Source organism: Salvia miltiorrhiza, chromosome 3, assembly GCF_028751815.1.
Source record: "Salvia miltiorrhiza cultivar Shanhuang (shh) chromosome 3, IMPLAD_Smil_shh, whole genome shotgun sequence".
Taxonomy (NCBI): Eukaryota; Viridiplantae; Streptophyta; class Magnoliopsida; order Lamiales; family Lamiaceae; genus Salvia; species Salvia miltiorrhiza.
In genome coordinates this window covers 60,778,917-60,805,920 of record NC_080389.1, presented here as the reverse complement: position 1 = coordinate 60,805,920, position 27,004 = coordinate 60,778,917, and the positions used below count along the sequence as shown (strand labels likewise).

Here is a 27,004-nt window from a genome sequence, read left to right as displayed (position 1 = left end):
TCCTGAACACGGATACGACGAACATGACGGACGCACAACGTGCATTGCACGCGTCCATGGTCGCCGACGTGCTCAGGCGTCATGGTCTATCCTAGGCTTTTAATTATGTGATTTTAATGATGTTTTAGGTTTTTTAAATTTTTATGTATTTTTTTTTATGTTTTAAGTAATTTTAAATTTTATGTTTAATCCAGTATTTAAATATGCAATTTAAATTATGCAATAAAATTTAAATGAAAAACATAAAATCAAAACTAATATTATCAAGGAGGCTATCAAGGAACCCCAATGCAGCACTACCTACTCAATAACACAAACACTATCAAGGAGGCTATCAAGGAGGTCCCAATGCGGATGCTCTTAGAGATTTTAGAAAAATAAGAAGAAACAAATATATATAAATTTGACATAAATTATGATGGAGAATTGATACTTCGTATTTCTTGTTAATTGTATATAGAAAAGATTTACTAATTTTATAAGAGTATAATTTTTTAAAATTGATAGTAAAATTTAAGACTATATCTTATATGTGAACATCATCTTATTCGAATTTTACAAGATTTTTGAGCACCATCTTATATGTAGTTCGAAATATCACATTTGATTTTTCTACGTCTAACTTCTAAAGCTTTATGGAAAAAAAAAACGATTATGAATTCAAAATTCGTTTAATAAAAAATTGCATAAAAATATCTACTTTACTTATTAATTATTATACTATTAATAGGCCCAAATTCGAATATCACATTTGATTTTTCTACGTCTAACTTCTAAAGCTTTATGGAAAAAAAAACGATTATGAATTCAAAATTCGTTTAATAAAAAATTGCATAAAAATATCTACTTTACTTATTAATTATTATACTATTAATAGGCCCAAATTCGATCCCTCTCTCTACGTTTCTCTCGCTCTTCTTCATAGCGCCATAAACCCTTCTTCATCTTCTCAATGGCTCGTTAATTCTCTCGTTCCTAAATATGCAATTCTCTCGCCCCTCTGCCTTTTTTCCGTAAATTCCGGCGAAGATACTCATTGACAGTAGGGTTTCACTTTTGTCTTGATCGAAAATTATTTTCGTGAAGCTGATCTTCCCACCACCACTATACATTTAATCCCAAGAATCCGCTTCAAAGAATCCGATCAGTTTTGAGCACTCCTCTTTGTATTAGTGAAACAATGGATGAATGGGAAGATTACGGAACTGCAGAAGCAAACAGCGGTCGAGATCGACTCAGTGAGTTACCCGACTCTTTAATTCTTTCAATCCTTTCATTGTTGGATATGAGAGATGTTGTTCGGACAAGCATTTTCTCAAAACGTTGGAGATATCTCTGGTCCACCATCCCCTGCCTCGAATTCTTCGAACAAACTTCAAGTACTATTTCTCGTGTTCTTTCACAATGGAAATGCCCTAAGATTCTGAAATTCCAATTATCTTTCGGTAATTTCACTGAGGGCCTTAGTATTGATGTTGATTCTTGGCTGCTTTTTGTTATCGAGAAACAAGTGGGAGAGTTTTTTCTAGACTTTTTCAATAGTGACCATAAATACCGCTTACCTCAGGCCTTGTATTCATGCTCGTCGATTACAAAATTAACTCTTGAGGATTGTACGCTGAGAATTGAAGAGAATGTGCAGTGGAATCAACTCAAGATATTAAAATTAGGATATCTGAATTGGTTGAGTGGTGATGCCATAAACCAAATTCTTTTGGGTGCTCCTCGGTTGGAAGAGTTGGTTTTGGAGTATATACTATATGATATTGGTGAAAACGAAAACTTCAATATCCGATCTACTAGTTTGAAGATGCTGAACATAATCGTGGATCATGATGCTCGTTGGCCTGAAACTGCAGTGCTGAGAATTTGGGCCCCTAATCTCTTGACTTTTAATATTGAGGCTAGTCTTTATTGTACTTGTTTGTTGGATGTCCCGTCTTTGACTCATGCAATTCTTAATCTGTTTAACTTTGGAGATATAGCAACACGATTTAAATTGTTTAAGCATGTTTTTCGAGGCATCCGCCATGTTGAGAAGGTCAAGTTGTCATCAAATTGGTTCATTAAGGTTTGATTTCTTATAGTATTTCTCTAGTTATGTTTCTTGATTGTTCATCGATTTGTAGTCATTTGTATTACTGCGGTTTTACTACATTTTTTATATCTTCCAAAATACTCTTTGTTTTTGGAAGCTTTATTAGTGAGATCATTTGTTGCAATTGGATGTAAGCTTCTTTTTCCTTCACTTCACATGTGTTTTACTTTGGCAGTCGCTTGTCGAATTAAAGAACCAAGATATGGTTATGCCGTTGTTAGATTCTAAGATTCTAGAGCTCTACCATGGCGATGCCAAAGATATGCTTGATTTGGTTGGGATGATGTTTCCCAAGCTGGAGAGGTTAATTGTTCGTACATTCTGCTATAAGGTACTCCTATCACTTTTATAGTTTTATTCACTTATGGTAGTATATTTTATCACTTGAAGTTCCTTAACTAATGAAGAGGAGTTATAAATTTACTTTGCACATCATCAATTCATAAAATAGATGTTGAAGATGTTAGCTTGATATATATTTTTCATTTCATTTTCTTTCATAGTCTTCAAGCCAATGTTTGGGATTTTTGGATTAACATTAACATCATCTTTTGGGTTAATAATACATTGCAGGATATCTCTGCTGAAGATCTTCACATTGCTATGGTTGATGTATGTAATTCATTGGCGTCTGCCAAGATGACTTTTCCCAGTCCCTCTCTTCTCCATCTAAAGACAATTGAGGCTACTTGTTCCATGTGCGACCCTTCAATAATTCCGGCAATAGAAATTCTGTTGGAAAACGCTCCCGTACTTGAAAAGATGGTTATTCGACTAAAACGGGACGAATCTGATCCAAAGACATTCACTTTGGCACGAGAGAAGGTGCTGAGTATGCCGAGATCCTCTCCTACTGCACAAGTCATCATAAGCTTAGTTAATCCTCCCTACCATTTTAATCTTTAGAGTTTGACTGAATAGAAACATACAAGATCGCCATGTATTGCTTCTGTGCTTATCTTGTTGTAGAAGATGCTCAAGATCGCCATGTATTGCAATTCTGTGTTTATCTTGTTGTAGAAGATGCTCAAGATCGCCATGTATTGCTTCTGTGTTTATCTTGTTGTAGAAGATGAGACATTTATGGGATTTTGGTATAGTAGTTGGGTTACATGATTTGTTGCGAAAATTGGGATTATCTGATAGGGGAATCCTGTCAAGTAATTGTGTTCGCCTCAATATTAGCCGATTACCCTTAGAAAGAAAAAGTTTGTTTGCTCAAAAATAAAAGGGTTAATGGCCGAAAAATACACGAACTTTCACCGAATTTGCATATTGCACATGACCTTCAAAAATAGCTCCAGAATACACCAGCTTTTAATTTAATCGCAAATTGCACCCGCGTTGACTAACACCTTGATCGGTGGTGACGTGGCTGCCGGATTTTGTTGACGTGGACGATTTTCCGATGTAGTAAAACAACGTCGTTTTGTCAAGCTCTTTTAAATTAAAAAAAAAATCAAAAAATGGAAAAATCCCTTGATTTATCGTCTGGACCTTCTTCCCGTTTGGACTGCCTTCGTCGCTCTGCAAATCTCGATCGCTGCCTTCCTCCTGGAAATGAGGGGAAACGGTGGTGGTGGTGGTCGCTCATTAGGGCAGGAGAGGGCGGTGGAACGGCGGAAATTGTGGGGGAAGATGAAGACGGCGGGGCGACGAGTGTTGGACGACGCCGCCCCTTGCCCTGCCTTCCCTTCCACCACCGGCACCACACACACACACGACCGCAACATCCCCTCCCACAAACAATTCTCAAACGGTGGCGCCACCCTCCAAACACCCCAAACGCCACAAATTCAACAACAATGTAACATAAAAATCCAATCTTTATGGGTTAGGAAAGCTTCGAAGCTTCGTCCCCTTCGTGAGCGTTCTGAAGCCCAGATCCGCCCAGAGATTTGCAGAGATCAGCGTTCTGGGGCTGGGGCTGGGGTTGCGTGGCCGATTTGCAGAGATTGGTGTGTGGTGTGTTTAACGAGAAGGAGAATCGGCCTGAGAAGGCCATCGACTCGCCGATTCTCAAACCACCAGCGGCGACTTCCGAGAGCTGAGAATTAGGGCTCGTTCCAGTGGGCAAAATTGAGAGAAGAAGGATAATGAGGCAACGCCTAACAGCGTGGACCAGTCGTCGGAGCCGAGTTCAGGCGAGGTGTGAAGGGAGAGAGGGAATGTCAGGTGAGAGGGGGAGGGAGCAGAAACGTGTGTGTGTGTGTCTGTGAGAAGAGGTGGAGAAGATGAATTAGAATAGTTTGTTTAATTAATTAATTAGACTTTGTTTAATTAAAATCACCTTTTAATTTAATTTCTGGGCAAAACGACGTCGTTTTGCCCACGTGACTTGCCAGCGTGTAAAAAAAAGCCACGAGTAATGCCATGTCATCGCCGGTCAAACTTAAGAGTTGCCGGAATTTTCGCCGTGTGCAATTTGCGATTAAATTAAAAGGTGGTGTATTCTGGGGCTATTTTTGAAGGTCATGTGCAATATGCAAATCCGGTGAAAGTTCGTGTATTTTTCGGCTATTAACCCAAAATAAAAATAAAAATTACAGTACTTATTTATATAGCCACAATTGTAATTTCACGCTCTTCAAAAGGATCTCAATACGATTTATCAATCATTTGGTTCCTCAAAATTTCTTGCCCACGCATAATCTTCAGAGTTAAAAAGAGTTCATTGATCCAAAAATTTAATATTCAAATTAAAACGAATTACTAATATTCTTCTGATACCAACTATATAATACAAAATTAAATATAAGTTTAACAAATATGTTTCCATGAAGTGAAGAGAAAAACTATTAATATAGTGTGAATGTAATTAATTATTGGAAATAATATTTGGAATTAAGAGGACAAAAATTTAAATTTAGAAAAATAATAATAGAATTTTGTGGGATTGACACATATGATAGAGAATCATTGTTGTAGCTTGAACATGTATTGTTATGAGCGCAAATAGCGCCAAAATTCACCATATTTGGGCAAATTTTCATTTTTTCCGTGACTTTTAAATATTAGTGTAAAATACATAAATTTTTGATTGAGTATGATTGTTCCCGTAAACTGCACTCTTTTCCTAGATAACAAGCAAAATCCACCTTCAATAAATAAGAATTTTCTACAACAATTTCAACAGCTCCACAAAACTTCTCAATGTTTGCGTGTGGATGAGAGTAAAATAAGAAAGAAATCTAAAATTATGAGAAAATTAGGGCTATTAATTAAATCCATGACTAAAATGACGTTATTCTATCTATTTTATCAAACAACGTCGTTTTCAAGTTAGCATTAGTAAAGCCACGTTGCTTACAAGTCAGCAAAAGTATAGTCAGAAGACTTCACTTGTGGAAAAATCAGACTCAATCAGATGTATTTTAGACTAACATTTGAAAGTCACGAGAAAAATGAGAATTCGCCTAAAGTCGGTGGATTTTAGCGTTGTTTGCCCTCGTTATTATATATTTATAGATAGATAACCGTTGAACAACTAACTATGTAACACGATAACAAGTAGTTCTGAAATTAATTATTCAGTTTATGCATATGAGCTCTCATCACTGGAGAAAGTTTTAGTTCAATTTTAGTTCCCATTAAACAACATTCTGGAACAGTATCATTGATATGTGTTGTTCAATTTCTTGAGCAGAAAAATAAGCCCTGTGATAAAACGTTTTAGCCACCACCAAAAATGTTTGCTTCATGGCTTTACTCATGCCGTTGGAGGAGTCCTGCATCACTAACTGCACCAGTGACTGCATTTCCTTATCGATTTTTTCCACGCCGATCGTCTGTGTATTAATCATGCATGTAATTAATTATTAATTTAATTAATTAAAAACCCCTCTAAATATTAATTATAATAAATATATTATCATGATCACCTTGTGATTTTGAAGCTTGAGAAGGTGGTGGCAGATTTGATTAGTGAGTTGTGAAAGAGTGTTGTATTCATGGTGGGATAATACCTCTTTGGAGAGTATATGGCCACCACAAATATTTATACTTCTTACCATCACCTCTACTTCTTGAATTTCTTCTCCTGTCCCTTCACCTAGCTTCTTCAACCATCCTCCCCACTGTGCGTAAATATTTAAATCATTTGAGCACCAAATCGTCACATCGAATTCATATGGACATGAGAAGCTGTGACCTTAGATCGTTAAATTTACAAATTACGATATTATTTGCACATAAAAAGAATAAATTGAGCTTTAATATTTTTAATGTGATTTGTAAATTTGATGATCCGGTCACAGTTTCTGATGTATATATGAGACAAAAAAAATAGCAAAAGAAAATGATAATGCAGACAAAATGTCAGCCCTGACAAGACAGATGCTCACAAATAATGTGCGACATATCGATCATATATATGTGTGTGTGTGTATGGGTGTAGATGAACTCACGGCCTCGTGGAGTAGGTCGTCGCTAACATCTCCAACAATTTTTTCTTGTGCATTTTTCTTGAGTTGTGTTAGGGCTTCAAACAGTATAGTTATAATCCTTTGTACATTCTTGAAACTGGATGCCATCATACAGAAGTAAATGTAATAGTAAATTATAACATATGATCAAATCAAATATCTAAATAAATGTACGTATATGTATATATATAACGAAATGATCCAGTGAAAATACCATCTTTTGTGAGATTGATATGAACAAGTCAATATAATATATGAATAATCTTCTAGTAATGCACAAATATCCATTTAAACTCGATCGGATTCAAATCTTGAAGGGTGGTTATTCGAGCATTACAAAATAGTTTATTCATGAATTTATACTAACTTATTTGTTATTCTCATTTCTCACGAAAAATAGCATTCCCACTAAATTTCAAACTCTGTATATGTATATAAGATCATGATATTAAAGAAAATATTGCATATATACCCTTCTCCGCCAACATGGATTTTTGTGCCGAATGCTGTCGTAAATTCAATCTCGTGGTCTGATTTGGATTGAGGAAGTTGCTTAATGTAGTAATAAGTTTGAAGAATTTCAGCCAAAATCTGGGATTTAACCCAAGCTACTCTTTCTCCTGATCTCTCCACCTCATATATGCTCGCAACCGCGAAAAAGTGGGCTTCTAGAATGTTCCTTTTGCTTATCCCGAAATCCTCAAGCTTGCAATCTTCATACCATCTAATCAAATATTAAGCATGCAAATTAATACGATGATAATTAATGAGATTTGATTAATTAATCAATATATACACATACTGCTGCATCTGGTTCCATTCCAGCTGATGTTGTTCTCGACATTTATTGTAATCTAATTTTGCGAGCTCAATATAGGTATCCTTTTTTTTGTCGGTAAGCCTGTATGAATACACACAGAATTTGATCAATAGGTGTTATTGCTAAACAACTCTTGATCATGTAACATGAAAAATTAATGAATTGAATCTTAATTATTAAAGAGGCACTCTCCCGTGCAACTGGTTTCTGAATGACACTATTTCAACATACAAATGACAATTTGTATGTTGAAGTAATGTGATTCGGAAATGTTCAAGTGTCATTTCTCAAATGAAGTAGTGTCATTCTGGAAACCAGTTGCACGGTGCAACCGGTTGCACAGGAGTATTTGCGATTATTAAATATATGAAATTAATTACCTGTACAATGACTTGTCGATCAAGACTTCGTCTACGCTGTAATGCTCGATAAAGAATCGAGCATCTAGGCGAGGAAGTCTGGCATACCATGGCGTTTCTAGCCCATATTTAATCTGCTCAAAATATTTTTGTTTTCTTAATTGAGGAATATTTTAAATCCCAGTAACATTAGTATATGTTTTGCAACAATTATTTATTTAATTTGGAAGGATTTGATTCTCTAACCAACCTCATTCAAGGGTTGCACCTCGATGCCATCAATATTTCCGGAACATACTTGTGGAAACTTCGACTTACCTGCAGTTGCTAGATATTGACAGTAATTAAACTTTACCTATAGTAGTAATTTTATTTTATTTTTGTGTGTGTGTGTGTGTGGGGGGGGGGGGGGGGGGGGGTTCATGGTAATAAATTTGCTTAACTTTTACCTCTTCTTGCAGCGTTTGTTAGATCTTTCCAGAAACTACGATAGTTATTCATATGGGGTGGAACTTCATGTCTCCCATTCTTCCATATCCCTGCACCAGTATTAAGAAGATATTTACATTTAAAGATTAATCTAATTAGATAAAAAAAAACAATACAATACAAATTAATTCATAATATATTAAATATAAATTGAAAATTTGGGGATTAAAGAAATGCTAATTAATAATGAAAATAAAAATACATAATCATACATGTACCTTAACGTAAAATCACGACTCTTCGATCACGTGTAACATTTGCCTTTAATAAACGGATTTTTAAACGTACACATAATCTATAAAATAATTGTACAGAGTAATTTATTGAGCTAGACTTCATCGGCAGTATATAGTTAAAATTGGATAGACATTCTCTAATATACACAGAAACAAGAACTTACTGTTGCTGCAGTTTTGCGAGGAGAGACGACGCCCTTGTGTAGAAGAGGAGATCGATTCGCAGCCATTTCCAAAAGGGAAAATGATGGGTCGAGTTGAAAGAATGTACATTGTTCCTGCAACTTAAGATGGATGTAAATTAATACAATTATATATGAACTTATAGAGTTAGGATTAATTACTATAACATTCTTAGGATTAAATGCTATTTCAATTATTAAGCTGCCCTAGCTAGCAAGAATTTCTATTAAGTGATCTAGTCAACTCAAATCGAGTATTATCGAGTTTAAGTTGAGACGATCGAATTTTATTTGTCGAACAGTTTGAAAATTATATTTCACGAGCTTATTTGAACTTAATTGAAGTAGTAATTTTTTTATGACCATTTTTGGTATGATCAACTGATGTGTTTTAGGATTAATTCTGTGAAATTTAGAGTTTAATTTAACAACATTCTAGATTCAATTAAATAAATATATTGACTAATTATTCAGCGAAACAACAAAAATAATCCCTAGACAGAAGAGCCTGAGTTTTTTATTAACTATTTTAATACACTAGTTTAACTAACCTAACCCTAGCTAGGTTTACAAGTTAGATTTGACTCAGCAGCCAGCAACTTGAAATTTCAAATTTTGCTCTTAACTCAACTCATCTAGCTATTTCTTTAGCTAATTAATTACCTAACACCTAAAACATTATATGTTGCCAACTGCATGCAATTAGATTTTTTGAATTGTCAGCTGTGTATTTATAAATCTGTTCCAACTCATATTTACTTTTGTATATATATAACATGCTTTGCATATAGGTAAACCACACGTAACTTCAATTTTAATTATTTTGAAATACAACTCATTTTATATAGTAGTATTTTGAAATACTTAATTTCTTATACACATGCAAAATTTCTGGTAGAGAGAAATGATACTGACATGATTTGTTTATTAATTATCATTGTAAACGAAACACTCAGATTTTGGCTTCAAGAACATGACTATCAAGTCTGGTCACAATCCATCTAGTTTTACTGAGCAATCAGATTGAATGATATAAGTGTATATCATTTCATCGAAAAATCCAGACGTGCAAACTCTCATCTCCAAAACATTTAAAGAAATTTCTTTTTTAAGAAATACAATCAATTGCTTTGTGTATCTTTTTAATAGAAAAATCTGACATGCTACCTCACAAATTAATTATTAAAGCTATGTAACATATATATTAATTAAACACTAATCAACAAAAACATATTAAGAAATATTGCATGCTTAGATATAGTTTGATAGCATATAAGTACTACTCCCTCCGTCCCTGAAATAAGTTCTTCTTTTTCCATTTTGGGACGTCCCCCAAATAAGTTCCTCTTTCTTTCTTTCTTTCTATTTTTGGACAACTACCCCACCACTAATAATACTTTATTTATTCTTACTTTTCACTTTTTCACCACTCCCAATACTAATTATAACACTTTTTCATATTTTCACCACTTCCAATACTAATTATAATATATTTTTTTTCCACTATCAATACACTTTACCATTTTCCTTAAAACCCGTGCCGTCCCCAAAGAGGAACTTATTTTGGGGACGGAGGGAGAATTAACAAATGAACATTATATATATACTTTTAGAAGAACATGCTCGCGTAATTGTTATTGTTATTATTATTATTATTATTATTATTATTATTGATAAATTAACAATTAAACAAAGAAATTTAAAGATTACGTACCACTAATACACACACAATTCAGTGTAATCATCACTTTTAAACAAATACTCTTAAAGATCGTGCAACCTAAGATTTGAACTTATAAGATCTTTGGCATCAAGCGTTAATCAATCTACCACTAGATCAAGACACATACACAGATAATACTGTTTTATGGTAATATGGTAGTCACCGTTTCTTATCTATACGTTCACGTAACAAGTTTTTCCTCATCAATATCCAACGATTTCTACATGTTAAGTTGTGTTTACATCAATCTTAAGACCATTTTAACATAAGATCCAGAGCGTGTAGTTGTGGTATTTATAGTTTCAAGTTCAATTAAGACATTGAAATATGATGTACATTATATTGAGCCCAATAATTAATTAGCGCATTATTTTTATTTAAAGAATCTCACGTATTTAATTAGGGCCTACATGTCCCGTTCCCCGTTTTCTGTTAAAGATTCATTTTCAAATTTAATATCCTGTCTCTTTCGTGTGAGTGATTTTTGGACACCACATAAAAAATCGATTTTTGCTTGATGTTTAATTTGACTGATTTTTTGTTATTTAGTGATTTGTCTAAAATATTATTTCCAAAAATATATTCAACCGATTTTGTTATTATTTTCAATTTTTATATATTTTTATATAAAAAAATAGTGAACTTGGAAAAAAAATATTAAAAAAATATAAAAATAAAAAATAATAACAAAATCGGTTGAATATATTTTTGAAAATAATATTTTAGACAAATCACTAAATAACAAAAAATAGGTCAAATTAAACATCAAGCAAAAATCGATTTTTTTTATGACGGTGTCCAAAAATCTTTTTCCAAAATGGGTATTACAAAAGCCCCTATTGAGAATAAAAAAATATTCCCTTCCTCCCATTAAAAATTACTCATTTCCTTTTGACACAAAGAGTAATAAAAAAATCTAAATTAAATAAAAATAATATAATTTATATATTTTTAAAAATTAATTATTGTCTTTTATAAAATGAGCCATTTTTTATAGGACGAATCAAAGTGAAAAAGAGTCATTTTCAATGGAACGGAGAAAGTAATATTTAAAACTATCCCATATGTACAATTTTTTTAGCACGGGTAGTTAGTAATTTAAAAATATTACAAATTTTTACATTGGTATGGTTTTCTTTAGGTGGATAAAAAATCTAAAAAATTTGTTCAATCACGTACAAAAAACTTCAAGATTCAACAAAAAATAAGTTCACACAAATGGATTGTGCTTGCATATGTTGGCTAAGCAATAAAGTAGTTAATGTCTAATTTCAAAAGTTTTGAATTCGAATCCACCGTAGCGTGAATTTTAAATTGTTTTATTTAATATAGTTAATCTTTCATAAAGAACAAAGATGGATTATGAATTCAATCTTCTAAATTAAAATAAGCAGTAATATTCAGAAGTAGATTTCAAATTCTCAAAACCAAAATTAACTTATTTCGGTGAATCTATAAGTTCCAAGCAACACAAATGAAAAAAGGTTTTATACAGTTTCGTGCCATTATCTATAAAATCCGACTCAAATTGTGCATACATAAAAACAAATCTTTGTCACCATGGAAATCCCCTTCCACTTTATTCCATATTTGCTCATTTTCATCTCCTTTCTCTTCATTCTCATTCTAATCAACCTATACAAAACGTCAGGAAATCGTCGAAGATTGGCACCAGGCCACTGGAAACTTCCTATATTGGGAAACTTGCACCAAATAATAGGCTCACTCCCACACCAAGCACTCAGAACCCTATCGCAGAAACACGGCCCCCTCATGCATATGAGCCTCGGCGAGCTCCCGGTCGCCGTCGTCTCGTCGCCTAGAATCGCCAAGACCAACGACGTCGCGTTCGCCAATCGGGTCGAGCTCATGCCTCCCAAGATAGTACTGCACAACTCCACCAACATCGCGTCCGCTCCTTACGGCGATTACTGGAGACTCGAGTTTCTCAGACACAAGGAGGTCCGTTCGTTCGGCCATAGCTTGATGGAAGACGAGGTTTCGCGCCTCGTCGATGCCGTTCGAGTTTCCCGAGCAATGCCGGTCGATCTGAGCCGCGGGATTCTGTCCGATGAGTGCCGGATCATCTGCGGGGCCACGGTTGGCCGCGTCTGCGGGGTTCAAGAGCCGTTGATCGCGGTCGTCAAGGAACCCGCGACGATCGGAGCCGTTTTCAACACGGCGGATCTGTTCCCGTCGATGAGATCTCTCCCTCTTCTGTCGGCCGACCCAGATATCATCCGGCAGCACCAAGAGAAGAGGTTGATCGGAAATGGTGATTCAATGGAGGAGGAAGATATAGTTGATGTTTTACTGAGGGCCAGTGAGAGAGATGATCTTCTTCAAGTTGGCATCACTATGGATAATATCAAGGCCAACATTTTTGTAAGTAGTATCCTCTCCGTCTCATAACAAGTGTCCTAGTTTGTTTCGGCACGAGAATTTAGGTGAGTAAGATTAAAGAGTAAAAAACTAAAAAGGTAGTGCAGCCCACTTTTATTTTTTGAGATGAATAGAATTAGAGTGGAAATGATTAAAAGGTAAAAAGGTAAAAGGAGGTGGAGTCCACTTTTATTTTGTGAGAAAAATATAATTAAAGTGAAGATGATTAAAAAGTAATAAAGTAAAAGGTGATAGTGTCCACTTTCTTATTTTAAAACTAGGACACTAGTTATGGGACAGCCAAAAAAAAAAAATAGGACACTTGTTATTGAACGGATGCAGGTAACAATAATTTAATTCATCCATGCCATTGGACATCATCGTGATCATATATCTTCTTCTTCATCGTCATCACCTTGCAGGAAATGTTCATAGCTGGGATAGAGACGTCGTCGTTGGTGATCGAGTGGGCAATGTCGGAGATGATGAAGAATCGACGAGTGTTACACAAGGCGCAAGCAGAAGTGAGAGCAGTTCTCCAAGGAAAGGAGAGATTCCCAAAAACTGAAATCCAGAAACTGAAGTACCTCAAAATGGTGATCAAGGAAACCTTGAGGCTGCATCCGCCCGGTCAGCTGAGGCGCTGTCGGGAGGAGACAAGGATCCACGGCCACGACATTCCCGTGGACACGGTCGTGTTGATCAACGTATGGGCCATCGGGAGAGACCCCGAGTTCTGGCCGGAACCTGAGAGATTCGAGCCGGAGAGATTTCAAGATGTCACAACTGATTACCATGGCAAGCAATTCGAGTTCATACCGTTTGGTGCGGGCAGAAGAATCTGCCCGGGGATCGCGTTCGGGTTGGCGGGCGTCGAGCTCTCCCTTGATTTCCTAGGAGAATATATTACTCCCTCTGTCCCAATGACAGCGGTGCGCTTCTTTTCGGCACGAGATTTAAGGAGAATATGATTATAGTGTAAAAGTGAGTAAATGTGTGTGGGGCCATATTATTTGTAGTGTAAAATTATTACCAAAAAAGGAAATGCACCACTTTCGTTGGGACGGCTCAAAAAAGAATACGCACCGCTTTCGTTGGTACGGAGGGAGTAATAGAAAACAATGTGCAAATGTATTCAATCACTGCATGGGTGCATGCAAATTGCTTTTTAACTCCTTCAGAAGACGAAAGTGAACATGTGAGTGGCTACTAGCTAGTTTATAATTTCAAGCTTCCTTAAAATTCTTTAATCATACAAAAATTCTGTATGATTATAAAAATTTTGCATTTCATTTTACAGGTAGACTGAAAACTAACAGAAAGAGACAGTCCTTCAGCATGGCAAAAAGCAAAAATTAAAATTTACTAAGTTTTGCATAACAGTACTAAGTTGCTTTCTCCCCGTATAAGATTCCTTAAAATCCATATATTTTACCTAAGATAACAAGGCAACAACCATCTAAAAGAGTTATCAGCCTCTCCCAAACTCTAGACATGCATCGTTTAGGACAGGGGAGTAAAAATATATATATATACGTATAAAAAAATTGAAATATGTTCAATAAAAAATACATAAAGATACTCTCTCCATCCACCAAGACCGCGACATATTGGTTCGACGACACAAGTTTTAAAACAAATTTGGTATGTGTTAGTGTAGTAATGTCTCACCATGTTGAATAATGAGTGACTGTGGTTGAATTATACGGATTAATTAAGTGTTGACCAAAAGTAGTTTTTTGATAAATAAAGGAATAGTTGTGAGGTTGAATTATTAGGGTTGAGTATGAGGTCATCTCTTGAACATGAAAGTGCCATATTTTTCATAGTTGTTGAATAAGACAATATTTGTATCACATTTATCGTGGTCAGGTGAGTTGATTAAATTTGTGCGAGTATAATATATTGCCTAGAAAATATGCATAGGGAAGTAAAAAAAGAATTAAAAGAAAAATGAATTGTTGAAGTGATTAAAATTGAAAGGAGAGCTCTTCATAATTTTCTTTTCTTATACCTAGTTCAAGTAGTACTAGCTAGTTTCTCAAATAAAATTACCCTTTTCTTGTACCTAGTTCAAGTACTAGTTTCTCAAGTTGGTACAAATTCTAAACGCTTCATAAGGAAGGCCTTTTTTTTTTTTTTTTTCTTTTCTTTTTAAGCCCCCGATATGTCAGGCGGGCCCTATCTATGGTGTAACTTTAGGTTATAATTTTGCTCGTCTATGTCAATTAAATTTCAAATTTTGCTCGTCTATGAGCCAATCTTAACTTAACTCTAGCTATTTCTATTTTCTTTGAGGGAAACCTGAGTCTAGCAAATTAATTACCGAACACCTAAAAGTCTAAAACATAGTTTTTATGTGTTGCGTATCATTGTAATTCACTCTTAATTTCTCTGTTTTATACTCCCTCCGTTCCACGAATCTTACACGTATTTTTTTTTGGGCCGTCCCACAAATCTTGACACACTTCTAAATAAAGTAATAATTATTACCCTCTCTCTCATACTTTATCATTTTTATTACATTATCTCTCCTACTTTATCACTTTTATACTCCCTCCGTCCCAATATTCAAGTCTCCTATTTCTTTTTGGGCCGTCCCAATATTCAAGTCTCCTTTCCCTTTTTAGCAAAAATTAGTTACTTAATTAACAATTCTCTCTCTCTTCTCTCTCTTTGTCACTCTCTCTCTCTCCTCTCTTCACTCTCAAATCGCCGCCCTCTCTCTCTGTAGCACAGCCGCGTCGCTCTCTCAAATCGCCGCCCTCTCTCGTTTAATTCTCCGTCCGGCGCCGCCGTTCACGCGGCGCGACTCAGGCGGTCAGGCCACCCACCCCTTCGCAGTTCGCACCCCACCGTTCAGGCGTCCACTCGCGGCTCTTCTCCGCCGCGACTCATCCACTTCCAGTCGCCGGAGGGCTTCTGCGACCACGACTCCCACCAACCCTTCTCGACTCTGTGAACCTCCCATGGTGGTGAAAATTTATGGGATGAAAATTTTGGGATGAAAATTGGGGCTCGACTTTGTGTGTGTGTGTGTGTGTGTTTTGCAAGAGATCTGGGCTGTTTTGGGATGTGAACCTCCCATGGTGGTGAAAATTTTGGGATGAACATTTTGGGATGAAAATTGGGATGAAAATTTCACACCCCACCAGTCGCCAGAGATCTGTGTGTGTGTGTTTTGCAAGAGAGAACGGCGAGAAGAGAGAGAGGAGATTTGGGCTCGATTTTGAGAAATTGAGTGTGAGGAAGAGAAATGGAGAGAATGACAGTGAAGAGGAAGGGGGAAGTGACGCCGACCGAAGAAGGAATAAGGGCGGCGACTCGCCGGCCTCTCAGCAGCGGCGGCGGCGGCGGATTCGAGAGAGAGAGAGTAGAAATCACGTACAGAGAGAGAGAGTAGCAGGCAGCCCAAAACATCAACTTAACATCAACTTAATTAAATTAGTCGATTTAATTAAGAAATAAAATAACATTAATTAAAGCACTAATTATGTGGTCCCTACTAATTTAACATCAACTTTACCTCTCCTAAATACCCGTGCCCAAAACAAAGGAGACTTTATTATTGGGACGGAGGGAGTACTTTATTAACTACACACTTAAAATAATAATCTACAACTCCTTAATTCCCGTGCCGAAACCAACGTGTCAAGATTCGTGGGACGTAGGGAGTAATAGTTTATTATAAAAATAAAAAATATTATTATATAATGAGCTCTAATTAATATTTATCACTATATATATATATATATATATTCTAACTTTGAATTAATTAACCAAAATAATCCATTATTAATTCGAATAAATATAAAAAGATAATTATAAATCCTAACTGGATGAGTGAACCCGCCTTGTTAATTATCTTTTTATTATATATTAAAACATAATAAATTAACAATGAAGAAAAATTAATTAAAAAATATAACAAATTAAGAGTTGGACACGATTGTACGCACTAAATTGGTGATAGAGGATCACATCTATCTAGCCAACTGCAATTACATTTTTTTGAATTGTCAGCTGTAATTAGATTGAGAGGGTGTTTGGCTGAGCTTATAAGCTCCTCAAAACAGCTTATAAGCTGTTCAGGAGCTTATAAGTTCTTTCAAAGTGTTTGGCAAAATAAGCTCATAAACAGCTTATAAGTTCCAAATTTAAGCTCCAAGAGCTTATAAGCTCCCAAAAAAATAAGTTCCTCTACCCCAACTTATTTTTTTATAATCTCATATATAATAATTATTTTACAAATATTTTTCAACTATAATTTATTATTTTCATCATATATCATTCAAGTTCATTTCTCTTCGATTTTCTCTCTCTAAAAAAATATTTTCTCTCTCTAGAAAAAAATTATCTCTATAGCTTATAAGCTCAATTATCCAAACACTTTGACAACTTATAAGCTCTTAGAAAACTACATCTTATAAGCTCTTGAAACATCTTATAAGCTCCAAGAGCTTATAAGCTCTTTAAAATAAGCTTAGCCAAACACCCTCTGAGTGCCGCCCAACATCTTCCCACCAATATTCTTTGCAGAACACCGAAACACAACTCCCCATTAATGTTATCTAGCCTTTAGATAAATTATTCGACGAATGTGAATTGTAAGTCGTCCATATTATTAATATAGAGTATCAAACATCTAAATAAAATCATACTTATGACCCCTACCAAACAAGATTTTGTTTCAAGAACACGACTATATATGAAGTCAGGTCACAATCCATTTAGTTTTATCATCAATCAGCTGAATGATATATAAGTGTATCATTTCATCGAAAAATCTGGCCGTGCAGGCAAGATCGAACCCAAAACCTCTCACAAAAGAGAGTCTTTGGATGCCCTAACTTTGCCACTTGAACTAGACTCCATTGTCTATATAACATATGCTATTAATTACACAAATACAAGATGTTTCATACAGTTTCATGCCTTTATCTATAAAATCCGACTCAAATAGTGTATCCATGATCACACACATAAAAAAAAAATTATACTGTCACCATGGAAATCCCCTACCACTTTCTTCCATATTTGCTCATTTTCATCTCCTTTCTCTTCATTCTCATCCTAATCAAACTATACAAAACGTCAGGAAATCGTCGAAAATTGCCACCAGGCCCCTGGAAACTTCCTATATTGGGAAACTTGCACCAGTTGATAGGTTCACTCCCACACCATGCACTCAGAACCCTATCGCGGAAACACGGCCCCCTCATGCATATGAGCCTCGGCGAGATCCCGGTCGTCGTTGTCTCGTCGCCTAGAATTGCAGAAGAGATCGCCAAGACCAACGATGTCGCGTTTGCCAATCGAGTCGAGCTCATGCTTCCCAAGATAGTACTGTACAACTCCACCGACATCGCGTCCGCTCCTTACGGCGATTACTGGAGATTCATGCGCAAACTCTGCGTGCTCGAGTTTCTCAACCACAAGAAGGTCCGGTCGTTCCATAGTTTGATGGAAGACGAGGTTCTGCACCTCGTGGAATCCGTTCGAGTTTCCCAAGCAATGCCGGTCAATCTGAGCCGCCGGATTCTGTCCACTGAGTGCCGGATCATCTGCAGGGCCACGGTTGGGCGGGTCTGCAGGGTTCAAGAGCCGTTGATCGCGATCGTCAAGGAAGCCGTGGCGATTGGTGCAGTTTTCAACGCGGCGGATCTGTTCCCGTCGATGAGATTTCTCCATCTTTTGTCGGCCGGGTCGCGGGGGAGGCTGCAGAGCATGCACGTCAGAGCCGATCGCATTCTTGAAGATATCATCCGGCAGCATCAAGAGAAGAGGTTGATCGGAAATGGTGATTCAATGGAGGAGGAAGATATAGTTGATGTTTTACTGAGGGCTAGTGAGAGAGATGATCTTCAAGTTGCCATCACTACGGATAATATCAAGGCCAACATTTTTGTAAGTAGTAGTAGTTAACAATAATTCATCCATACCATTGGCCATCATCATCTTCTTCTTCATCATCAACTTGCAGGAAATGTTCATAGCTGGGATAGAGACGTCATCGTTGGTGATCGAGTGGGCAATGTCGGAGATGATGAAGAATCCACGAGTGTTACACAAGGCACAAGCAGAAGTGAGAGCAGTTCTCCAAGGAAAGGAGAGATTCCCAAAAACCGAAATCCAGAAACTGAAGTACCTCAAAATGGTGATCAAGGAAACCTTGAGGCTGCATCCGCCCGGCCCGCTGCTGTGTCCAAGGCGCTGTCGGGAGGAGACAAGGATCCATGGCTACGACATTCCCGTGGGCACGGTAGTGTTGATCAACGTATGGGCCATTGGGAGAGACCCCGAGTTTTGGCTGGAACCTGAGAGATTCGAGCCGGAGAGATTTCAAGATGCCACAACTGATTTCCATGGCAAGCATTTTGAGTTCATACCGTTTGGTGCGGGAAGAAGAATCTGCCCCGGGATCGCTTTCGGGTTGGCGGGCGTCGAGCTCTCCCTTGCTCATCTCTTGTACCATTTTGACTGGAAAATCCCAGGTGGGATCAGTCCAGAGGAATTTGACATGACTGAGAACTTTGGGGCATCGAATGGGAGGAAGAACAATTTGCTCCTCACTGCAGACTTCTTGATTTCCTAGGAGAATATATTAATAAAAAACAATATGCAAATGCATTCAATCACTGCATGTGTGCATCTGTCATTGTATTTCTTACATTCAAATGAAAGTTCAAATTGCTTTTCAACTCCTTCAGAAGACGAAAATGAACATGTGTGAGTGGCTACTAGCTAGTTTATAATTTCAAGCTTCCTTAAAATTCTTTAATCATACAAAATCGTGTTACACTCTGGCTTAGTAAAACCTTCTGCTAGTGGAAAATTAGGCAAACATGTAGTTGAAAATTACAATACAAAGCTCAACATATGATAATGATAATGAACAAAACTATGTATTGACTCCGCCCTCCGACCACAATGATTAAGCAGACTCTGCCACACACTAAACACAGAGATTCTGTATCGACAAATCAGAAAAGCGGAATGCCACCACCGGAATACTCGACCTCCTGAATGTGGGATACGATCATCAATAAAGCAAGTAAAATATATTAAGAAATTAGGCAAGATAGGAATCTCTTAAGGTTCATACGCCTCTACAACTTGTCTTTTTCTGCAAAAAATTTTGGCATTTCATTTTACAGATAGTACTGAAAACTAACAGAAAGAGGTACAGTCCTTCAGCATGGCAAAAAGTAAAAATTAAAATTAGCTATGAAGTTGCTAAGTTTTGCATAACAGTACTAAATTGCTTTCTCCCTGTATAAGATTCCTTATTATCCGTATATTTTACCTAAGATAACAAGGCAACAATCTAAAAGGGACTCAGAGTTATCAGCCTCTCCCAAACTCTAGCCATGCATCGTTTAGGATAAAAACAATAACAGGGGAGTAAGGATATTAGATGGTTGGTAGCCGTAGTCGGCTGAAAGCACTAAAGATGCGAGCTTGGTTAAGGTCTCTTATGTAGGGAAGAGCTTAACTGACTAAAGATATAGAAAGCCCATCTATTCCTTCAATTCTCTGTATAAAGTTGTTGATTGGGCACTTAAGCTTGAGCTAGAGCACAAGGCGAGAACTGGCCGAATTTCATATTTCAATTGTTTTAAATTTTAATTCATACTATTTGCTTTTGGATATAGAAATTGTTTAATATATAGTTGGACTTCATTCCTTTTCACCCAGAGTCACAAGGCGCAAGGCCTATACCCGTTTTTGGCAAAGCTTTCTAGTGGTTAAATTAAAGATAGCTTCAAAACCAGACCAGAATTCATCACGATAGAACACAAACTTCCAGCATGAAGAAGTTCAATTTTAGAAAATTGAAGATTGATATTCCAATCAAACCTGAGCAGGGGGCAGGGATGAAACCCAATCTGACACGTGAGTTGGAAGAAGACCCAATGTGTTAAGCTGCCAAGATAAAAAAAAAAATTAAATTATTAGTTTGGGCATTACACTGCTTCGTTTTTCTAAGCAGAAGATTGCAAATGATTTCCGCAGAGGTCAAAGACCAACCTTCCAGACACCGAGTCCTAATCCTACCAAATTAAGGGCGATAAAAACTAATTTAGGCAGCATCAGGTCCACTTTCTTGTCCTTGTAAGGCTCAAAGACTACAAAGCAAGTAATGATATCAGCAGATAAAAATTTACTCGGAAAAGACAAATGCAAAATTCAGCATCTATAACATGCATGATTCCAGTTAGCCCATAATCATCCCCAAGAGAAGTTTATACGATTACTTCATGGAAGTGGCAGCTAATGAATTTTTTGGTGAGCATTAGAGCACCTAAACAAACGGATGGTTAGTACGTAGAGGTACTTAAAAGCTGAAGCAGCAAGTTGAAAACAACTACAAACATAACAACCGCATACAAGACCTGCTATATAGAAAGACAAATAAACATTAGCATATACCGACTCTCACAAGTCACAAGCACATGCTAACTATTTGCTTTGGTACGCTACACTAGGGGTCGAAAAGCAACTGAGACCATAAATTCCCAGATAATGGATGCATAATTAGTTACAAAACACCTAGGAAACTCACAGCCACTTAATTTGGTTTGCATGACTTGGATGTCAATAATAATAATAAGAAGAATGGAAAGTAGAGCTTACCTTTGCCAACCCCTCGAAGTGCATTTAAGGGCTGCAAAAGAGCTGAAAATGTTATACCAATGCTAAACAGATGAACCGTGCTTCCAGCCATCCACATCATGAAGGCCATCATGAACAAATTTTTAAATGGTGCTTGTGCGACTTCCCAGGCTTTCTGTTTGCATAAATCAATAAAATAGAAGTTAAGATGGCGAAACAAATAAAGATCCAAGAGGTAACTATTGTAGAGACTAGAGACTAGCATCATGATCCAACAAAATAGCCTCTAGTCAAGAAAAGCAAAACTATTCAAGAACCACTTAATTCTTTATCAACTTCCAATCCTAATAGCATTTCTACTTCCAAAAAACCTCATTTTAAATATTCTCAGATTGTCACGTTTGCATCACTGAGTACATATCCACAATTTTAATAACTTCATAAACGATTTTAACCTGATGGAATCCCAATTCACCCAAACAAATTCACGTCTCAGTAACAGTTCAAATTTCTCCAATTCGGATAAAATTAACCGAGAGCGTAACATTAACCTGAGCTTTCCAGTTAGCTTCGGCGTCCTTCTTCTGTTTGCTCATGGCTGAATCATCCTACCCAAAGGGAAAAAGAAAATAAACAATAAAGAGAAGAAAAAAAGGAAAAACAAGCATACAGAGAGATACAGAACCCCAGTCACAACAGTCACCGAAACCCAAAATTAAATATATTACCCAATTCAATCAATCAAGCACCATAAATTTCACGAGCACCTGTTCTTGCGAAGCGCGAGTGAAGCTGGGAGGATCGGCAATATCGCGCGAAGAATGCGAGGTGGAATTGTCCGTGAATTCGATGGCCCATCGGCGGCCCGAACCCATCACTGCTTTGCCCTTATCCATTGCCATTCGCGACAAGAAAATACGACAAAAAATTGTTGAGGTTTCGACTTCCGATCAGAGTTTGATGCGAGTTAGCAACTGCGAGTAGATTCTACTTCGCCGGCAGAGGCAATCGATTCATCTAAGCTGTAGTATTGGTCTACTTCAGCAAAAAAGGATCTTTGCCGGTATCTTCTACTCTCCTTTTAACAATTGTGTTCATACTCCATTTTTTATTTTACTAATTTTTATAATCTTATTGGAAAATCCTTATTTTTTTTTTTTATCGGACAAAGTTATGTAGAAGTATGTTATAAAAAATGTTTTAACCAATTTCTTTGTAAGTTTTTCCAAAATTTCAAGGTGTTTTTTTTTTTTGTGGAAAAGAACCCAATATGTAACCATATGCATTACAATGTTAGTTATAAAAGGTCTTTTTTTTTTGAGATAGAACTAGGTCATGGTTTTCAGCTATTGCTAAGTGGGCGGGGTGCGGGTGGCGATACGATACAGTACGGGATAGGGTTCTAAAAATATAGGGTGCGATTCGGCAAGGATACATCGAAGTTTAAAATTTATATATATAATCTTATAAAATGTAGAATTAAATTTTCTTATATAAAATTACATTTTGTTACTTAAATTAAGCATCAATTTTCGTTATTGGGCAAATATAACGATAAAATTATATTCCAATAATTATCAAAATGATTTTTTTTTTGGTGATGCTGTGGAAATAAGGCCTGCATGAATAGTAACCATATTTGCGATCGGTTTTTTTATAAATTGTTTAAAAGATACGTGGCATCGGTGCAATCCAGCTAAATCCGAAGAATCGACCCCAAAGATCCGATCGCCACTGCTATGAGCGTCATCATAGTTTTCAAGAAAAGCTTAAACTCTTAAAACATGTAAGAGCTTATTATTTTTCATTAAAAAACTAAAAGAACTACATGGTAGATGTGTAACCATATGTATGTAGCATGTTTAATTTAAGCAAAATATGTATTGCAACAAAGCAGAGAACAATGATATACAAGCAGTATACTGCTGTTGTGTATCAGATACAATTGCTGCACAAAGCAGTGATATGTCAAAGGTTAGATACTAAACCTAATATCCATTTCATTTTCATTGTGTATTATCTCCTTTTACAAGAAAACTTGTCAGAGATACTGGCGATGATAAATCCTGCAAACACCTGAATAGAAATGAAAAAGTAATGAGCTCGAGCCCTGAGGCGTAGATCGCGATTTCCCACGAAGAAGATGAAGACAGACATAAGAAACAAAGAGAGCAGACCTGAATGCACCCCAAGATATAAATGGCAGAGTAGTGACGTCCGTGGACTAGCATGTCAGCAAACATCGCGAGGGGTATTGTCAAGGACATGCCAAGGGTCGCGACCAAGGGGGTTGTCCACACGACAGAGAGGGCCCTGTTATGTATTTCAAGAGTTCGTTTTAGGCAATAATCCAATCAACATCCAGCTCTCAATAGCTATAGAAGGGGTGATTTTGTGGATATGTAATGACTGATTTTGTACATAGAGTTTCATTGTGGATAGTAGCTTCATGTGTTGCTTTAAGCAGAAGATAGGTGTTTGATTTCTTATCCAAGATCCAGAGATTTGAGAGAAAATGTGAGCATATCAGAGACTCTACCATAGATAATCTGATAGAACACTTCCTACAAAGCCGTTGAGCAGAATGACTTCAACTGGATGCTGAAGTTGGGAGCTTGAACTGAGGCTCGATTCCGAGAGGCATTAAGAGGCCATGCTGCAACATCAGAATTACAATCACAAAATGGATGACAAAACAACAATTTTTTACTAGATTAGAATTAACATGCTTTGGTTGTCAGGCAAGGTCCAAGGATTGTCTTGAAACCTAATTCAATTCGACCTCACTAGAAGCTTTGATAAATACGAGCAAACCTCAACTGAATAGTATATCATCTCTATGTTCAAACACAACTCTGAGACATACTAACTTGTTATGAAATTCAGTAATATCCAAATCCAATGGATGTCTCCCCCTATTAGCATTTCACAAGGTTACACATTACTAGAGAGTCATAACTTTTTATAGTTTCTATTAAAAATGCAGTGGAGTTTCACGTATAAAATCTTCAGGGGAAAAATGTTGGTATCCAACATTTTGGGCATTTAGTTTGATGATTTAGGAGGAAATATAGCTTATTATGTTTTCTTACCAAGCCACCAGAGGCCAAAGAAGGTGAAGAGTCCTATATATCCAAAGAACTTTTGTACATCAACCTTTGTCTCCCTCCGATCCAGCTGATCTCTTGAGAAGCACTGTATAAATCCATACGAAATACTTGCCAGTGTAAGACTAAATTAAGTGTATTCATTTTTTTAAAGAAAACCAAAGCTTCGTTGGTTTAAGGCATACCTGTAAATAATCCGTACGATGCTGCAGAGAGCAGACCAAAAATGTCTCCGGTGATAGAGTGCTTTCTAGTCCTGACAAGCACGACAAAATTAAAGCGATCAAGGTTAGATAGTTTTCATTTTCCTCCAACACGAAGCACTATACTGGTCTTAACTTGTAAGTGCACGTAAACAGATGATGCATCAATGGAACCAAGAAATAACAGCCTGACTTACTCGGTGATGCTAAGCATCTCATCTGGGGCCCATGTTTTACCCACGGTAGTCATCGCAACACCAGCCATACTAATTAAAACAGCTGTAATTTTCGCAGCATTTACAGTGTCCTGTCCGATTAGTGCTCCAAAGAGAAGCGTGAAGAGCCCCGAAGTCGAAGTCAAGACAGTTGTGCTTGCAACACTGGTATACGCCAGAGCAGAGTTCGATAAATACTGCAATAATTTGGAATAACACAGACAATTATAGGCATAATCAGCACGAAGCGTGAATTGAAATCCAATTGTTTCAACTGATAAAAACCACTATAGCTTTGTTTGTGTTTCATTACGGCAATAAGTTCGACTATTCAGATAAATATCAGTAAATTCACAGAATGTCAGAAAGACTACCTCTGTTATAAACCATATCGGAGCAAGATAAAGGCTGCACCGGATTATTTCCCACAAGCCAAGTTCATGTTTCTCTTCGAGGATATAGTGCTCATCATCCTCGTTCTTCAACAATAACGGCCTTCCACCTTCTGTTTCGTCTGCACTCATGTCTCCCAGAAGGTAGCTATTCAGAGCTCCTTCTACGTCATCCTGTGGTTCGAGGGGAATATCCAGCATGGCTAACGAACTCTTAAGCCACTTTCTGTCCAATAACTTGCATATAAAATCTCTCAACATCGATATTGGTAGGTAAACCACCATTAGGGATATCCACAAGTATGTCAGAGCAAAAGGCTGTCTGTATTCTGTAAAAATTTTCTGCAGATTTAAATAATGTTAGCATCCATCTCAACTTACTTCCAAGGAAAACATAAAATTGAGATCATAGTTCTCCAAAATCTTCAAGAAAAACATAAAATTGATATCACAGTTCTCCAAAATCTTCATAACTATCAAAAGGAGCAACCAACAGCTCCAAAATTTTCTAATGAAAAATTGAGAAGCTAATTACCAAATATTTGCAGATCATATAAACTGAACCACCTTTCTTCAATCTAAATCAATTATTGATTCTGACATTATCCTTCATCGACTATGCAAAATTGCATCCCAGTAATAAAACTGATCACCTACATAAAATTGGGGAAAACAAGAGCTCCGAATAATTTGATTCTATTCACTCCCAACCCTTATTAATCAGTCCAAGAACAACTTGATGAAGATTACTTCATGCACAACTCAAGCAAAAATGAAAAACGCAAATATACAAAAAAAAAAAATAAAATAACCACCTTTACTGACAATATGTCTAGGGCTCCAATTTTCTCAACATATACATACATATAGGGGGCGAAAAATGAAGGACGAACCTGCGTGACCTCTGCAGAAGTAACCCAAATCAGCACAAAAGCCCCAATCATCCCCAAACCGGCTCTGTACCTCCATGCCATCATTCAAGATTGAGAAAACCAAAAAATAAAATAAAATTGCAAATTGTATTGATCCGAGGAAGCAGAGATAAAAGAAAATTAGAGGGGCTGCGGCATGTTGAAGAAAAGTTCCAATTCTTGGAAATCCGTTGAGAGTTAGTTTGTAGTTTATGAAGGTTGGGAGTTGACCAGCTCGTGGCAGCCGCGTCAGCGGCGTTTCCAACAATGGTGGGAAATGAGTAGAATAGGCGTCACACTTTTGATCTCTCATTTCTCACTACTTGCAATTTGTTTCGTTGCGAAGAAATCTTGGGGATTTTTCACTGAATTCGAGCTGCTAAAGTTGTTTGTTGCTGAGTTTCTGATCTGATGTTATCAACTGCCGATAAAAAAGGAGTTATGGTAAAAAAATACATGAATTTTGAAAAAAAATTACTACTGCAATTTTCATATGAACATTCAAATAAAGTAAAAAAAATACATTAATTTATATTTTTATTGCGATTTTCATTTAAATTTGACTTTCAATAAAATTGAAGCTTAATCAACGATCGAAATTAAGTCAAATATATTAAGTACTACATTTTACTACTTTTTTAGACCTTTGAGCTTCTAAATACTCATCATCACCAGAAGTAGAATCAAGATCAGGTGAAGTTTCCATTGTTAATTAAAATCTAATTTCGTTGAAAGTCAAACTTAGGTGAAAATTGCAACAAAAATATAAATTCATGTATATTTTAGCTTAATTAAAAATTCACGTGAAAATTACAACTTTTTTCAAAATTTGTTTATGTTCTAGTCA

General features: G+C 36.5%; 5 protein-coding genes and 1 pseudogene across 6 annotated transcripts; 3 read left to right on the top strand and 3 right to left on the bottom strand.

The window, feature by feature from the left end:
* The first annotated feature begins 887 nt into the window (after window positions 1-887).
* Window positions 888-3,214, top strand: LOC131015101 (F-box/LRR-repeat protein At3g26922-like). Its single transcript, XM_057943352.1, has 3 exons — window positions 888-2,071; window positions 2,274-2,429; window positions 2,672-3,214. Exons 1-3 carry the CDS (start codon window positions 1,181-1,183, stop codon window positions 3,002-3,004), a joined length of 1,380 nt encoding a protein of 459 aa, XP_057799335.1. The 5' UTR covers window positions 888-1,180; the 3' UTR covers window positions 3,005-3,214.
* Window positions 3,215-5,594: 2,380 nt separating this feature from the next.
* Window positions 5,595-8,737, bottom strand: LOC131015099 (probably inactive copalyl diphosphate synthase 3-like). 2 transcript variants are annotated; one of them, XM_057943350.1, is made up of 9 exons: window positions 8,591-8,737; window positions 8,151-8,240; window positions 7,952-8,028; window positions 7,723-7,835; window positions 7,325-7,423; window positions 6,995-7,246; window positions 6,505-6,619; window positions 5,980-6,174; window positions 5,595-5,886 (listed from the first exon to the last, which is right to left on the bottom strand). In XM_057943350.1, the coding sequence occupies exons 1-9, from the start codon at window positions 8,697-8,699 to the stop codon at window positions 5,689-5,691; spliced, it is 1,248 nt and encodes a 415-aa protein (XP_057799333.1). In that variant the 5' UTR covers window positions 8,700-8,737; the 3' UTR covers window positions 5,595-5,688. The 2 variants fall into 2 exon arrangements, with proteins under 2 accessions (XP_057799333.1, XP_057799334.1); XM_057943351.1 differs by having other exon boundaries at window positions 7,952-8,019.
* A 3,042-nt stretch (window positions 8,738-11,779) lies between these two features.
* LOC131019090 (premnaspirodiene oxygenase-like) lies at window positions 11,780-14,022 on the top strand. The gene is made up of 3 exons (XM_057947773.1): window positions 11,780-12,716; window positions 13,136-13,630; window positions 14,014-14,022. The coding sequence occupies exons 1-3, from the start codon at window positions 11,892-11,894 to the stop codon at window positions 14,020-14,022; spliced, it is 1,329 nt and encodes a 442-aa protein (XP_057803756.1). The 5' UTR covers window positions 11,780-11,891.
* Window positions 14,023-17,478: 3,456 nt separating this feature from the next.
* LOC131019089 (premnaspirodiene oxygenase-like) lies at window positions 17,479-19,308 on the top strand. Its single transcript, XM_057947772.1, has 2 exons — window positions 17,479-18,620; window positions 18,697-19,308. Exons 1-2 carry the CDS (start codon window positions 17,721-17,723, stop codon window positions 19,306-19,308), a joined length of 1,512 nt encoding a protein of 503 aa, XP_057803755.1. The 5' UTR covers window positions 17,479-17,720.
* A 150-nt stretch (window positions 19,309-19,458) lies between these two features.
* Window positions 19,459-22,589, bottom strand: LOC131015098 (uncharacterized). The gene is made up of 6 exons (XM_057943349.1): window positions 22,097-22,589; window positions 21,881-21,937; window positions 21,351-21,504; window positions 20,745-20,842; window positions 20,574-20,639; window positions 19,459-19,735 (listed from the first exon to the last, which is right to left on the bottom strand). Exons 1-6 carry the CDS (start codon window positions 22,229-22,231, stop codon window positions 19,697-19,699), a joined length of 549 nt encoding a protein of 182 aa, XP_057799332.1. The 5' UTR covers window positions 22,232-22,589; the 3' UTR covers window positions 19,459-19,696.
* Window positions 22,590-23,190: 601 nt separating this feature from the next.
* LOC131015097 (uncharacterized vacuolar membrane protein YML018C-like) lies at window positions 23,191-26,576 on the bottom strand (annotated as a pseudogene).
* Between the last annotated feature and the right edge of the window lie 428 nt (window positions 26,577-27,004).

Bases quoted from the DNA above. Each gene is read 5' to 3' on its own strand.
- LOC131019089 (XM_057947772.1), top strand. From the start codon at position 17,721: ATGGAAATCCCCTACCACTTTCTTCCATATTTGCTCATTTTCATCTCC. The intron at 18,621-18,696 runs GTAAGTAGTAGT...ATCAACTTGCAG, and splicing joins ATATCAAGGCCAACATTTTT to GAAATGTTCATAGCTGGGAT.
- LOC131015101 (XM_057943352.1), top strand. From the start codon at position 1,181: ATGGATGAATGGGAAGATTACGGAACTGCAGAAGCAAACAGCGGTCGA. The intron at 2,072-2,273 runs GTTTGATTTCTT...TTACTTTGGCAG, and splicing joins CATCAAATTGGTTCATTAAG to TCGCTTGTCGAATTAAAGAA. The intron at 2,430-2,671 runs GTACTCCTATCA...AATACATTGCAG, and splicing joins TTCGTACATTCTGCTATAAG to GATATCTCTGCTGAAGATCT.
- LOC131015098 (XM_057943349.1), bottom strand. From the start codon at position 22,231: ATGGCAATGGATAAGGGCAAAGCAGTGATGGGTTCGGGCCGCCGATGG. The intron at 20,843-21,350 runs GTAAGCTCTACT...CTTGCTTTGTAG, and splicing joins ACTTCGAGGGGTTGGCAAAG to TCTTTGAGCCTTACAAGGAC. The intron at 19,736-20,573 runs GTTTGATTGGAA...TCCCACATTCAG, and splicing joins CATCCCTGCCCCCTGCTCAG to GAGGTCGAGTATTCCGGTGG.
- LOC131015099 (XM_057943350.1), bottom strand. From the start codon at position 8,699: ATGTACATTCTTTCAACTCGACCCATCATTTTCCCTTTTGGAAATGGC. The intron at 8,029-8,150 runs GTAAAAGTTAAG...GTCAATATCTAG, and splicing joins AACAAACGCTGCAAGAAGAG to CAACTGCAGGTAAGTCGAAG. The intron at 7,836-7,951 runs GTTGGTTAGAGA...TATTTTGAGCAG, and splicing joins AGGTGCAACCCTTGAATGAG to ATTAAATATGGGCTAGAAAC.
- LOC131019090 (XM_057947773.1), top strand. From the start codon at position 11,892: ATGGAAATCCCCTTCCACTTTATTCCATATTTGCTCATTTTCATCTCC. The intron at 12,717-13,135 runs GTAAGTAGTATC...ATCACCTTGCAG, and splicing joins ATATCAAGGCCAACATTTTT to GAAATGTTCATAGCTGGGAT.